General features: G+C 38.3%; 1 protein-coding gene and 1 pseudogene across 1 annotated transcript; both read right to left on the bottom strand.

Moving 5' to 3' along the window:
• Window positions 1–6,149: 6,149 nt before the first annotated feature.
• LOC147311105 (trace amine-associated receptor 13c-like) lies at window positions 6,150–7,267 on the bottom strand. Its single transcript, XM_086266220.1, has 2 exons — window positions 7,089–7,267; window positions 6,150–6,973 (listed from the first exon to the last, which is right to left on the bottom strand). Exons 1-2 carry the CDS (start codon window positions 7,265–7,267, stop codon window positions 6,160–6,162), a joined length of 993 nt encoding a protein of 330 aa, XP_086122346.1. The 3' UTR covers window positions 6,150–6,159.
• A 1,512-nt stretch (window positions 7,268–8,779) lies between these two features.
• Window positions 8,780–15,601, bottom strand: LOC147311104 (trace amine-associated receptor 13c-like; annotated as a pseudogene).
• Between the last annotated feature and the right edge of the window lie 427 nt (window positions 15,602–16,028).

The raw sequence follows: 16,028 nt of genomic DNA, 5'->3' as shown, positions 1-16,028 counted from the left end.
CAAGATAAATAATTTTCCTTTCCAAATCACAACTTCACATCATCTTCCTTTAGTACTAGTCATCCTACCATTTTGACTTAATTTAAAAGCCTCTAAGCCCAGGTTTGCCCACCTTGCTGGTCAATACACCCTTCTCTGTCCGGGACAAAGGGGCCAGATTTCTGAGTCCTATGTTAATTTAAAAGCGCTCCCCGCAGCTTGACCAATAACTCCACTTAACTAGCGTCCAGTATTTAACTGCGGCCTGAAGCTTTACTTAAAGTTTTACCGGTCAATCCACGTTGAAGTGGTCACGCCTGAAGCCCCGCTTCTTCAACCAAACAGCGCACTAAAGTGGTCCCTGACCACTGACAATTAACCAAGGTCCCAAGTCTTGGCAGTGTGGTCAACTGAGATACCGGAGCGAAGGGGGAGGTTCTCACCTCTGAACTTGTGTGCACTCCTGGGGGTCACACCGCCGTCCTAGATTAATTTAAATAACTTTAAAAACATTACTGGGGACTCTAACACCCAGTTTACTGATGTCCAGGCCCAGCCTTCTGACCAAAAGGGACTCCTACCCTGAAACCAATGTCCAATTACCTACTCTCTAATCTCTTTTCACTTGGCTGAAAAGATTACACTCAACACATCAACTTTAAACTTCACTTTATCATTAACAACAATAAGCTTTTATCAAATATTCCTAGACTTTACTTTACTTCACTCAAAATTACCATGGACATGTCACCCGAAATCTACTTAACAGATTTTATAATTGACTTTAATTTCGCCACTACTGAGCCAATTTGACGGTGACGATCATCAACTCGGTGAACAGATAATTTAGATTTCATCCAATATGCACAATTTTGCTTTTACTTTGAACAGGCTTGTGCCTACCTTTAAATCTTTTTAGACTGGTCTGTTGTCCGCCTCATATCAGATTGTACCTTAAGCTCCGAATTAGTCCTCTCAGCCGCAAAAGAATCCGGGTCACTGCACCAATTATTAAATTCAGTTCTTTGCATTCTTTTGGTGGCAAAGAAAAACATGGCTCAAAGTGGTCTAACTCAAAAAATGATCTTTAATTTTACATTTCCAAAAAAGGAGACTGAGCACACACAGCTCTGAAGCAGCAGCAGCCTGCCTGATGTACATATATACTTCCTCTAGACGTCACGCACACTTTAAGTTTCGATCCAACACTTAGTTTCACTTTCTTTCTGCACCTCATATGCTCTGCAAAAGCATGCAGTTTCCTGTCAGTACGTTTTGGCTCAGACTCTAGTCAGAGCTGGCCCTTTTAGACTACATTAAAAACAAGTAACAATATGCACTAAATAAGCACTAACAATATATTAATTTCGTGACAGCGTGAGGGAGGGAGAAAAAGGAAAGTGAAAAGTACAGGTGCTACCGAGCAGAAACGGGAGATGGAAGCATGTAAATATAAAAATAACCACTGCAGCCAAAAAGAGTGCCTGACGAGCCCAGTAAGCTATTAAGACTCGACTTTACACTGTGTTCGTGTTTTCCTGCGAAACAAAAAAGTTCTGCTGCAGCAGCCTTTCAAAGCCTCTTTCTGTCTCTCGCTTGCAACGTAGACAGTAAAGCTAGTTCCCGGCTACGAGCCCGACACGGAACCCAAAGTAATAGCCAGAGGTCTCCTTACCACGGTTCGGAGCCGCGGACCTGGCCGAGGTAAGAAGAGAGTGCAAACATGTTGAGGCCTGTGTTAGTTCAGTGAGAGATTTATTTGGAAAGAAAACAATTTTCACTTGCAGTCGAAAACTAATGTGTACACTTATGCCTGCATTTTTATTTTGTTAAATACAAACAAAATTGTAGCAAAAGTGCTGCCACGTGTCTGGCCAGAAAGAGCTGTTTATTTGGTAGTTCAATGAAACTACTGTACTATACTGTACTATACTGCTGAGTGACTGTCTTCTGGTCAAATACATTTCATTGCAATGTTGACCCTGCGCTAACTTGCGTATGACAAATGAAACTGAAACTGAAAGGCTTCAGATAGTTAAGAGTGAGAAAAAAATTGCATTCATGTTTGCAATTTTGTCTTGTTACACAATATTTGGAATTAAATTTTTAAAAAAAAACCCACTACGTTTTAAGAAATATTAGTGGGTGTTTTCGTTTTTGTTTTTTTGTACTACTTGGACACTAAAGTGGCCCTCCAATGAGATGACGGTGCCAGAAGTGGCCCGCGGCTCATTTGAGTTTGAGACCCCTGGTATACTGTGTAGACCACTGTACTGATAGTAAAGCTCTTGAATCTTTAATCTTGAATCTTATAAGCATCAGGGTTTCTGGAGCTCTGGCATTAGGCTTTTCACTCTGCCTCACATTTTGACTCCAAACCAACTCTGACATCACTGACTGTGAGGTGGGGGCAATAAATCCAGCTGTGGCTGTCAAGCCTATAGTGTTATTTTACCCTAAAAAACTTTTTTTGCTATTTGACATTGTTCTCAAGCTCTCATTATGTCAAGCTTATCTGAGAAGCTTATCTAGTTTTAGCTATCGTCTTTTTATCTTGGTTCTAAAATGTAGTTTGTGGTTCTTTGTAAAGCTGTTCTGGTTTTTTATTCTTTGTATATTGTTGTTATTTTAGTTTTTATGTATTTCCCTTTCCATTTCTGCTGACAGTGTCAGCCAGATCATGACTATGAACCCTGTGTGAAGCAGTTGTTTCTCCCGCTCTATAATACACAAATGGTACATTAAGGACAATAACCACCTGGCGAAATTCTATTTTAATTAGACCCTAAATAGAACTTTTTTTTCTCATGCCAAAAGCACCGCTTGATCTCTGATATTCCAAAATAATCCCCCTGTAGTCATTTTTTACTGTTAATGCCATTGTTTTAGTTTTAGCCTTTATCTAAGCTGAAGTCTTTCAATGTCTTGAGGACCATCAAAATGTATATGAATGTGGTTGGTGTGATGGAAAATTTGTCTTTCCAGTCATCTAACCTCTGTCAATTATTGGTATGTAATTTGAACTGTCTTGTACAAAAATGTATTTGCAAAGATGGGAAAACAACTGACTCTAAGTTGTGTTGATGGCCACAGCACAGTTCATGATCAGGCTGGTGCTCACATGATGTTGAGAATTTAACTCCCAACTGCTGAACAGACAAAGATTGTATCCACACAAAGGGTATAAAGGAACTGCTATGATTGTGCTTTTTGCTGAAACCCTACTTGGTTCAAGTATGTGGATGACACCTGGGTGAAAATCAAATCTGGACATATCAAGGGATGAACCAACACATCAAGTTCACCAGAGAGGATAAGAAAAATTACAGGTTAGGCTTCTTAGACTGTGAGACTTTCATCAGTAATGGGGGACAGTTAAAAGTCAATGTGTACCCTAAACCAATACATACGGATCAGTTTTTAAGGTTTGACTCTCAGAGCAAACACCATCACCAGACATACAGTGGCCAGCAGAAGAACGTCATATCATGGAGGCCCTGAGTAAATGTGGTTATCCCAGTGAGACATTTGTCAAAGCTGGGAAGGCACCTAAAGAAAGCTCCAGGCGATCCAGGAGAGAAAGACAACTGCTGTCTAAGCGAAAACCCTTAGTGATCCTTTATGTGTCAGGATTATCGAAACAGTTGAGAAACATTATCTCTAAACACCGCGTCTCTGTGGCTTTTAAACCTCAACACAAGCTGTGCCAAAAAGTGGTGCACCCCAAGGTTCGAATCCCCTGACACGAACAGAGTAATACAGTGTACGCTGTCAAGAGCCAAGAGGATCGCCATGATTTATACATTGTGAAAACCAAACAACCGCTGCCTAAGTGGATTGTACAACAGGAGAGATAGACAGTGGACACTCTTTCAATGATGAGGATGTACACATCCTGAACAGGAAGAAAGTGAGGAGTCAAGGAGGCCATATACATGAAAAAGGAAAAGACCTTCTTTGAATTGAGGTGGACAGATCTTGTAATGCTGTGATTGCAACCATTCCCCAACTCTCTGAGAATAGTACTCATGGCCATTGTCACTGATCAGTGATGAATGATCAATATCATTGTCTTTGATCTGTGGTTGTTGGGGCGACCGTGGCTCAGGGGGTTGGGAAGCGTATCTGTAACCGGAAGGTTGCCGGTTCGATCCCTGGGCTCTCTGTCCTGGTCATTGTGTCCTTGGGCAAGACACTTCACCTACCACCTACTGGTGTTGGCCAGAGGGGCCGATGGCGCGATATGGCAGCCTCGCTTCTGTCAGTCTGCCCCAGGGCAGCTGTGGCTACAACCGTAGCTTGCCTCCACCAGTGCGTGAATGCGAGAGTGAATGAATAGTGGCATTGTAAAGCGCTTTGGGTGCCTTGAAAAGCGCTATATAAATCCAATCCATTATTATTATTATTATTATTATTATTAATGGTCTATACCATATTGATGATGAAGAAACTGACCTCAAAGCTCATTTTTTGCCAGTGGCGCTAGATTCAGTTATTATGCAAAATGTACTTTTTATAAGAATGGGGAAACGTGCAGTCAGCTGAGACTGAAGAAGTCATTTGGATGAGTGACGAAATGTTTCTCTCACTGAAAATACTACGTCCAGACGAACAGAATCAGCATTTTGGGATTTTCTTACCTGGATGATTGAGCATGCATTAATACATTATTACACAATGTAATAAAATTGTTGTGTAACGCTTCTCAAAGTTTTAGCTATAAAACATCTTGTTTAATTTGCATTTATTTATACCTTATTTTGCTGGAATAGGCAGCCAGTCTGTCTATGATGACATCATACACACTGTGTGAGGAGTTGTCGTTATAGGAGTATAATTATACAAATATTGGTGTCGGGACAACAAACACCTAACAAAACTATGACCACTAAGCCCTAAACAGTCTTTTCAATGGCAAAAATGTATTTTTAAAACACAGCTATTGTTACATTTCTTACATTACATTTTATTATTGTTGTATATAGATAATTATATAAAATGAGTAATAAAAGCTTAAGCCTGCTTATACAGCTGTCTTATTTTCATTACTTGTCATTTCCAGTTAATGTTAACATAATTTTGGAAAACCTTTAAATTTGGATAGAAAGTTATTTTTATGGTATGACCTATTTCTGTAGGCCCCTTTAAAAATAAAATACATGGTAATATGGTACTTATGAAACCAGTATAACAATGGTAAATGATAATAGCAACAGACAGAGAGACAATACTAAAGTTAACATTTGTCCCGATTCGTGATTGAGGTGAGAGACAAACGACCACAAGTCCAAGTGCGTCAAAACAATGATTTTATGTGGAGGAAATACACCATCACAATCCTCAGCATGAATCCCCCAAAGAAAGCTTACTCAGAATGTTTTATGTATTATTATGCCCCTTCATGCGTCAAAGCAGATACATAACATGCATAAACTACAATAACCACAACCTTTGACACATTCAAAAAGAGCATTTTCTCCGTCTTGACGCCAGGTGCTTCCTGTTGATCTTCTTACTCTCGCTTATCTCTGGAACATCAGAACCACATCCTACAAAAAACTGTCACTTATGCAGGCACAAAATGCAGTTACAAGCAAAATATGAGTCTATATACTATGTGTGTGTGTGCAGGCAAACTGTGTGTGTCTCGCACTGAGGTCGAGACACCTCAGTGCACTCTGTCTCATGTCTCACCTCGCCAACTAAAGCTTATAACCTCTTACTAGACAGAAAGCCAACTCCTCTGTAACTGAAACTATATGTGTAATATATTGAATAAATGTTTTAATCAAATGCCGCTACTCAAAGCTTAATAAAAAGGATATAAACGAATAAAAAGGATATGAATGAATAAACATGATATTAAAATGATATAATCCCCACACATTCTTTAATCACACTGAGCCAAAAGCTGGATAAAGTCTATGTAAAAAGTATTAGTACCTTTAAAAAAGTACTTCATGAAATTTTACTGGCAATTTCCTTCTCGGAAGTGGCATATAATATAAATAATCAAATAAAAATAAGAAATAATAAAATACATTGCCGCAACACTATCATACTTTAATGACATTTTCTATATTTCCTCATTTGTGACAAGGTCAAAATTTTCATTTTCAGATTTCTGAATTTATTGATTTATTGATTTCAATTGTTAGTAGAGTGGATTTCCTTATCTTTTTAAAACATGTTTGCTTCACTAGTGTCATGCTTAAAAATCTGCAGAGTGATAATAAGTTTAACAGCATTTCTAAACCAAGAGTAAAAAAGGGCATACATCAGTGGGTTTAGACACGAGTTAATGTAAAACACAATGATCAGAAAAAATGTAGATGAGTCATTGATCACATTTACTTCAATAAGAGAGTAACAGTAAAACGGAAGGTAACATGCGAGAAACACAACTACAAGAACTCCAAGGTTCCTGGCTGCTTTCAGTTCAGATTTGTTTGCTTGATTGCTTGAACGCTGAAGTGTGACAGCTGTAACATGAGAGCGCATGGAACGAGCTTGAGACACAGCCACCACAAACACTCTCATATAAAGAACTATGATAACAGATACTGGAAAAATAAAAGATAACACAAGATCAATAAACCGTGCAATATCATTAATGACAAACACACACTCTCCATAACAGGAATTATACCTGGCCGGCTTAATTAGAACATCCTTTGTTAAAAGACTGCCGTAGAAGGTTGAACAAAACCAACACAAACAAACACAGAGTTTGACTCTTGCCACGGTAATTCTGGTGGGGTAATGAAGAGGGTGACAAATAGCTACATAGCGGTCAACTGAAATGAGAACTATGTTCCAAGTTGAAGCACAGAAAAGACCGGCTGTCAGATAAGTATAAACAGAACACATAAGATCACCAAGTACCCAGCAGGCCGTGTTTCTAATTATTTCTAGTGGCAGCATAAGGAGACCAGTGAGAAAGTCTGAGACAGCCAGAGAAAGGAGGAGGATGTTAGTGGGTGTGTGAAGCTGCCTAAGGAGAGAGAAAAAAAGAATATATTACACATTAATAATGTAAAAATGTCTTCACTAATTCCATTGGTTTTTAAGACTTAAACTACAATTTCAGCTGAGAAGTTAATTTCTGCCTGAAGTAAGAGACTGAGATGATGACGAGAAGGTTTAGAGCAGCAGTGAGCAGAGAGATGCAGCACAGCACAGTGTTCAGCAGCACAGCTTTGGACCAGTGAAATGTTGGCTTCCTGCAGGAGCTGTTGAGGAGTTGTGGAAAACAAAGCTCGGCTTCTTTCTGCATCTCCAAAATCATACAGCTGCAGCTCTCTGATCAGAGCTTCTTGTCACATAGGGGATTTATCTCGCCACACCTCCACACCCCCTTCACCTCTCCTTCTTCTCTTCCCTACCAACAGAACCTCATACACAATCAACAGATTGTGGTTCTGTTTTATTGTGTCCTCCAGCAACATACTGATCACTTTCAGTCGTCAAGAACTGAATGACAGTGGCCTCAGCCTGAACGCACACTTTACAGCATCCCACCCGAGACTGCAAGATGATCAAGCACTCTGTGGGTTATTTTTGGGCACAGGAAGCAATGCAGATGATAAAAGAAACACTGCAAAATCTCCAGTGTTAAATTGACACTAGAAAGTGTCTATAGTTGTCCACTCTTTTGAGTGTTAAATTAACACTTTTGACAGTATTAGATTTCTAATAGTAACCTAGTCAGTATTAAAGATTAACAATGACTAACATTAGCAGTGTGTTTTTTCTAACACTGAAATGTTACCAGCATTTTTAGTTATTTTCCAGTGATAGAAAATCAGCACTACTCAGTGTTAGTCATTGTTAATCTTTAACACTGACTAGGTTACTGTTAGAAATCTAACACTGTCAAAAGCATTAATTTAACACTCAGGAGAGTGGACACATAGACACTTTCTAGTGTCAATTTAACACTGGAGATTTTGCAGTGTGGGCTGCAACCAACTCTCTCTTATCCATGTGCATATGCTGACCATCAACATAAACCTGACCAGCAACGGGCTTTAAAGAAGCTTTACTGAAGCCTTTGACAAAGCAAGGGCAGCTGTCGAGCAGGACCACTATGACAGTGTGATTGAGGTTCAGGGCTTTAGCAGCAAGGACCTGTTTAGTGAGGAGTTGTAATACTGTAGTGGCAAAGATGAACAGCTGGAGGCAAGAGACGAGGCAGGATGCTATGGTGTGGAGTCCAGAGCAGTTGTTGGGGGAGGATGAAGTGTGAAATCAGGTTCATTCGCCTGGGATTCTTGAAGGCTACTGATCTAATCCACCCATTCACAGCCTCACTGTGGTCCAGATACATGTCAGTAAGAATCTCATGGAAATAAAGAATTATTTCTCAAAGAGCTTATACTCCTCTTCCAGGCTGACATCGTTATGTGGTTGTGGGGCGGTTGTCACCACCCATCTTGAGGAGTTTGCCCCCTCACATATACTAATGTGCCACAAACATGACTTTAATATCACCAATCATTCCCATTTTATCACGGTGTATCCATATAAATGGCCCACCCTGTACTATGACCACAGAATATGTAGATGAATGTGGCGGTCTGTGGCGTGGGGAGGCAGACACACCTGAGTGGCATGAGTAAACATGCCACACCTGTACTAAAAGAATGAACTAGGTCCTCACTGTTGTTGTTATTAGCGTCTGTGGCTGTGAGCTGCAAAGCTGCAACCAGTGTGTAAACAGTAACAATAAGAAATAAAGTTTGTGAAAAGCGTAAAAGTGGGTGTGATTCCTGTCACAATGAATTACTGTCTACATATTCTACAACAAAAGCAGTATCTGTAAAGTGACAATTAGTTTCAAAGCTTTTATGAAAAAAAGGATAGAACAAGGCATAGATCACTGGGTTTAAACAGGAGTTTGAAAAGAACAGACTGATCACAATGAGCGCTGTGATGTTTACAGAGATTTTATTTTGAAAGGTCGAATGTTAGGCGGAAGGAGAGGATAGAAAAGAGGGACAATGAAAAACGGTAGATGAACAAGTTAGCGCTGCAGACTGTGTTGCCGCTGCAAGCCTGCGAATTAAAGAATGGAACTGAGAAATACTGAAGGTGTCATCATTAATGTTTGAGGCATGCAAACATTACAGGAGCTACTGAGCTAAAGTCCTCCCTTATAAGAGAGACACAGTAATATGGGCAGAAACACAGTAGAAACACAACTACAAGAACTCCAAGTGTCCTGGCTGCTTTCAACTCTGATTTGTTTGCTTGATTCAGAGAACACTGAATTGTGACAGCTGTAACCTGAGAGCGCATGGCATGAGCCTGAGACACAGCCACCACAAATACTCTCATATACAGAACTATGATGACAGTAATTGGAAATATAAAGGATAAAACAAGGTCAATAGTCCTTGCAATATCATTAATGACACACTCTCCATAACAGGAATTATACCTGCCTGGTTCAATCAGGTAGTCTTTTGCATAAAGACTAATGCTGGAAATAGCATAAAACCAACACAGACAAACACTGAGTTTAACTTTTGCCACAGTAATTCTGGTGGAGTAATGTAAAGGGTCACAAATAGCCACATAGCGACTGATATTAGAACTATGTTCCCTATTGAAGCACACGTAATGTTGCCAGTCAGATACCAATAAAGAAAACAATTAAAATCACCAAGTATCCAGCAGGTGGTGCTTTTTAAAATTCGTAACGGCATCAACAGGAGACCCACGAGAAAGTCTGAAACAGCCAGTGAGAGGAGGAGTATGTTGCTGGGTGTGCGAAGCTGCCTGCAGGGTAACAGAAAAAATAAATAATACACATTAAAAATGTTACATTGTTTTTAGTGAAAATTCCATTAGTAGAAATGATTTATTAGTAAGGCATGATTCAATTCTTGTTTAAAATACACAGAATGTGCCAAACTAACTTAACTCATCACTAAATTAAACTAGAAAGATTTGCATTTCCTGCGAAAATGCAGTGTGGATGCTTTAAAGCTGAAGCTGTATGCAAAAACTAGCTGAAAAAGCTGAAAAGTTGCAGAAATTGTAAAAACTTTGCAGAAGCAAAGGAACTTTGCTAAAATGGAATAACTTAGCAGAACTGCAATATCTTAGAGGAAACATAATACTTGGCAGAAATACAATAGCATAGCAGAACTTAGCAGAAATATTGTAACTTACCAGAAACATGATAACTTCTCAAAAATACAAGAATTTAGGAGAAATAGTATAAGATAACAGAAAGAATATATTTAGCCAAAAATACTTAAGCATTACAGAAACACTATGATTTAGAAAAATAGTACAACAGAGCAGAAATACTGTGATTTACCAGAGACACTGTGATGAACTATGAATATTGTAATTTTAAATCAATACTATGTTTTAGCACAAATACTATAATTTGACAGAAATACTATATTTAGCACAAATCTTATAAAATAGCAGAAATAGTATGATTTAGCACAATAGTAATAACTTAAACAGAAAAATTGGAAAAGCAAAATGGACAGCTGAAAAAATGCTGAACATGCTAAGGGTCCCTCAAATATACTTGTTAAATGAAAAAAATTGGCAAAAAAAAAATATAACAGCCACACAATCACAAATATGGACACATATGGAAACACACATGCACAGAGAGAGACACACACAAGATCCAATTCAGTCAACCAGTCTAAATATATTGAATTTGAATCTTACAATGAGATCATCCCATAAAAAGGCTTCCTCTCTCTCTCTCTCTCTCTCTCTCTCTCTCTCTCTCTCTCTCTCTCACTCACACACACACACACACACACACACACACACACACACACACACACACACACAGAGAGAGAAGTAAGTTTCTAGCTCAGTCAAGCAGCCTTGGAGCTGCTGAATTTGAATCCACCAATCAGAGAGCCTGTGCACTTTTTCCCGCCAAAACAGGTGCACGCAGCACAGAGAGACACAGGATTTTTGCAGTCTATTTCTCATAATGACGACTCCCCTCAAACAAATGACCATAATTTCCTAACTGTAGGGGCTAGAACGGTCATTCTTACACCGTTTTGTTCAGAAGAGATGGGGGGATCTTAAAGTGTTGACAATTTATCATTAAAATATGAATTATTAAAGATAATTGACTTCTAATGCACCATAACTGAGTAGAGCAAAGCAAAAACTGCCTTGACTTGCCCTCAAACAACGCTTTCTAACTCTAAATCTATTTGGAGTATCAATATCATTCTTTCACCGTAAGAGACAGCAGGCTTTGGTGAACAATCATGGAAATTTTCAGGTCTCTGTGGAAATCCATTAAAAAGATATGACGAGAGAAAAAAGTGGTTCATTTCCAGAGTTTGAAATCTGAAGAAATCTGAGCGAAGGACGAATTTTCTACCCTCAAACAAGTCCAACTCATTTCAGAACGGTAATAGGTGAGAAAATAATTCTTGAATTGTGAGCGTCAGGAGTGTCTGAAGATATACTGGGACAAGCCTTATGTCTTAACTTTGCTTCGTTAAGGAGATATGACGATTCGAATATGCCTCTCATTACAGAAATCAAGCGGTGATTTTGAACAAGCTCTCCATTGACTTTCTATGGAGAGTTTTGCGACTTTGTGTTGGTCTGAGGAGATTTGCCAACATTCTATAAATCCCACAACAATGATAGTGACATTTTCGGAAACCCAGCAAAAATACCTACGTTTTGATGTATAATTTGTGGAAGTTGAGTGAAGATTGAGCAAGTAGCAAGAAGTTGTTCGGACATGAAGAGAAGACTGCAAAACCTTCAGTGGCACACTGGAAGCCAAGTGCATAGCAACCATAACAACGCATGTATTTTGTGAAAAATCACAATTTTGCAACTGAAAACTTTAAGAGGCATAAAGGTAAAACGGTAAAAGATTTGAAAAAGCTGAATCATACCTGAATAGCCCAATAATTTGAGAACATTTTAAAGTTTGAATGGTTGTTCTACGTGAAAATATGAGGAAGTAGTTAAGTTTCAGAAACAAGCAAATTTTAGCAGAATTGCAGAAGTTTCCCATTCATTTCAATGGGACAAATTAAGCTTAATATTTTAAAAAGTATAATAGTGAAAAATACCAAAAGACATAGCAGGAATTAGCAGAAATAGCAGAATATTTTAAAATTTGAACGGTGAAAATCGGCTGAAAATTGTGGAAGTAGTTAAGTGCCAAAAAGTGTACGGAAGTCCCAAGAGGAACTCAATAGTGTGGATGCTTAAAGCATCCACACAATTACAGTCTAAAGATAAACCTCACCTTTCAGCTGAGGTTTATCTATGCCCAAGGTGGGGCAGCGAAATGATAGTGATAAGATAGTTGTGTGGATGCTTTAAGCATCCACACTATTGAGTTCCTCTTGGGACTTCCGTACACTTTTTGGCACTTAACTACTTCCGCAATTTTCAGCCGATTTTCACCGTTCAAATTTTAAAATATTCTGCTATTTCTGCTAATTCCTGCTATGTCTTTTGGTATTTTTCACTATTATACTTTTTAAAATATTAAGCTTAATTTGTCCCATTGAAATGAATGGGAAACTTCTGCAATTCTGCTAAAATTTGCTTGTTTCTGAAACTTAACTACTTCCTCATATTTTCACGTAGAACAACCATTCAAACTTTAAAATGTTCTCAAATTATTGGGCTATTCAGGTATGATTCAGCTTTTTCAAATCTTTTACCGTTTTACTTTTATGCCTCTTAAAGTTTTCAGTTGCAAAATTGTGATTTTTCACAAAATACATGCGTTGTTATGGTTGCTATGCACTTGGCTTCCAGTATGCCACTGAAGGTTTTGCAGTCTTCTCTTCATGTCCGAACAACTTCTTGCTACTTGCTCAATTTTCACTCAACTTCCACAAATTATACATCAAAACGTAGGTATTTTTGCTGGGTTTCCGAAAATGTCACTATCATTGTTGTGGGATTTATAGAATTTTGGCAAATCTCCTCAGACCAACACAAAGTCGCAAAACTCTCCATAGAAAGTCAATGGAGAGCTTGTTCAAAATCACCGCTTGATTTCTGTAATGAGAGGCATATTCGAATCGTCATATCTCCTTAACGAAGCAAAGTTAAGACATAAGGCTTGTCCCAGTATATCTTCAGACACTCCTGACGCTCACAATTCAAGAATTATTTTCTCACCTATTACCGTTCTGAAATGAGTTGGACTTGTTTGAGGGTAGAAAATTCGTCCTTCGCTCAGATTTCTTCAGATTTCAAACTCTGGAAATGAACCACTTTTTTCTCTCGTCATATCTTTTTAATGGATTTCCACAGAGACCTGAAAATTTCCATGATTGTTCACCAAAGTCTGCTGTCTCTTACGGTGAAAGAATGATATTGATACTCCAAATAGATTTAGAGTTAGAAAGCGTTGTTTGAGGGCAAGTCAAGGCAGTTTTTGCTTTGCTCTACTCAGTTATGGTGCATTAGAAGTCAATTATCTTTAATAATTCATATTTTAATGATAAATTGTCAACACTTTAAGATTCCCCCATCTCTTCTGAACAAAACGGTGTAAGAATGACCGTTCTAGCCCCTACGGTTAGGAAATTATGGTCATTTGTTTGAGGGGAGTTGTCATTATGAGAAATAGACTGCAAAAATCCTGTGTCTCTCTGTGCTGCGTGCACCTGTTTTGGCGGGAAAAAGTGCACAGGCTCTCTGATTGGTGGATTCAAATTCAGCAGCTCCAAGGCTGCTTGACTGAGCTAGAAACTTACTTCTCTCTCCGTGTGTGTGTGTGTGTGTGTGTGTGACAGAGAGAGAGAGAGAGAGAGAAAGGCTTTTAATGGGTTGACCTCATTCTAAGCTTCAAATTCAATATATTTAGACTGGTTGACTGAATTGGATCATGTGTGTGTGTCTCTCTGTGCATGTGTGTTTCCTTATGTGTACATATTTCTGATTGTGTGGCTGTTATATTTTTTTTTTGCTGATTTTTTTCATTTAACAAGTATATTTGAGGGACCCTCAGCATGTTCAGCATTTTTTCAGCTGTCCATTTTGCTTTTCCGATTTTTCTGTTTAACTTATTACTATTGTGCTAAATCATACTATTTCTGCTTTTAATAGGATTTGTGCCAAATATAGTATTTCTGCTTTTTATAGGATTTGTGCTTAATATACTATTTCTGCTTTTTATAGGATTTGTGCTTAATATAGTATTTCTGCTAAATGTAGTGTTTATGCTTAATCATACTATTTCTATATATTTCTGCCAGGCAGCCAATCCTCTGTGAGGACTCAGACATTCAAATATACAGATCAGGGCCTGCACGGCCTCCCAGCCAGCCAATCATATCTGAGGTTTTCCGTTTCCTCTCTCGTCATATCTCAGCGACGGATGTACATAGAGCAATGAAAATCGCAGTTAAAGTACACCAAAGTCCGCTGATTCACCCAGTACAAGAATTATGCTTCTAGTCCACCTAGTTTTTGAGTTACACAACGTTTTGTAACTCCAAAAAACGGCGTTTTTCGCCTCTCACCGCGATCTAATTCTGACTCCTCATCACCCTGTTTTTCAAAACGGCTGCTCTCTTTCCCAGTGGCGCAGTTGGTAATGACACAGGTCTGCAAGCCAAAGATCGTGGGTTCGATTCCACCTTGGTCAACATGTTTTTTTCCCTACAAATTAATACACTGTCACAGACCAGTAATTCATATTCATCATTTATTACAATTCTGCAAACTTTTATGATTTTACCAGCTTTTCTAATATGGACCTCACATTCTTGTTAACACTCCATGGCACAAATACTCTTCCCTTTAGGCTATTGCTCCCATTTTAAAGTATTACTCCTCCATAATTGTAATTCTGTTAAATCAAAGTACTTTTACTACATCTTAGTACTTCTGCTCAATCATAGTATTTCTGCTAAATCATAGTATTTCTGCTACTTTTTGGTACTTGTGCTAAATACAGTATTTCTGCTAAATCATACTATTTCTACTATATTATATTTTTCTTTCTAAATATAGCATTTCTGCTATATAATTGTATTTCTGCCAAGTATTATGTTTCCTCTAAGATATTGCAGTTCTGCTAAGTTATTCCATTTTAGCAAAGTTCTTTTGCTTCTGAAAAGCTTTTACAATTTCTGCAACTTTTCAGCTTTTTCAGCTGGTTTTTGCATGCAGCTTCAGCTTTAAGCATCCACACTGCATTTTCGCAGGAAATGCAAATTTTTCTAGTTGAGATTATGTCATATGTTAATTATGTCAAAATGTATTTAGTGAAATTGTTTCCTTATTAAGACACGGTGAACCTTACACAACTTAACAGTCATGGTTGAGCCAAAGACATTTATTAGTTTCACTTAATGTATTCTTTGCTAATTCCAATGATGCAAATCTCACTTTTCATATATCTAAACCTTAATCTAAGTTAATTTAAAAGTTGGTCTCTGCCTGAAGTGGGAGACTGAGATGATGGCCAGAAGGTTTAGAGCAGCAGTGATAGAGCAGCAGTGATCAGAGAGATGCATGACATCACAATATACAGCAGCATAGTTGTGGAATAGTGAAGTGTTGGCTTTCTGCAGGAATCGTTGAGGAGTTGTGGAAAACAGAGCTCTAGTCCTTCGTGTATCTCCATCATCAGGCTGCTGCATCTCATCAAAGCTTTTCCTCACAGAGCTCATTTATCTATTTTGTCCTTCACCCACCAGTCCCATCCCTCCTCTTTCTAATGACACAACCTTTGGAGCTTTCTTTTTTTCAAACTCGCTCTCTCCCACAGTCAACTTATAAACCTTTATTTTTCTGGACTCAATGTTGAACATTTCTATACAAGCAGACACTTGGGTCATAATTGTTAACCATCTTCATCTTTTTTTTAACAGTACTAAAATGGGATGACTATTTTATTTTCAACTTATGTCTGCAGATGATACTACAGGCAACTTGAGCAGACAAGCCTCATCTTCCTATTGAAATCTGAACCAGGATAACCAAAGGGGATCACTCAGTATCCAGGAAATCACAGAACTGTGTTACGGAATAAATTTAATATATTCTTAGTG

This window comes from Aulonocara sp. 'chitande type north' Nkhata Bay, linkage group LG16 (genome assembly GCF_057382095.1).
Source record: "Aulonocara sp. 'chitande type north' Nkhata Bay isolate Kocher_YH1m ecotype deep benthic linkage group LG16, A_spYH_male_GT1.1, whole genome shotgun sequence".
NCBI classification, from domain to species: domain Eukaryota; kingdom Metazoa; phylum Chordata; class Actinopteri; order Cichliformes; family Cichlidae; genus Aulonocara; species Aulonocara sp. 'chitande type north' Nkhata Bay.
The sequence above is the reverse complement of the archived record's forward strand: the minus strand, read 5'-3'. Positions and strand labels throughout refer to the sequence as shown.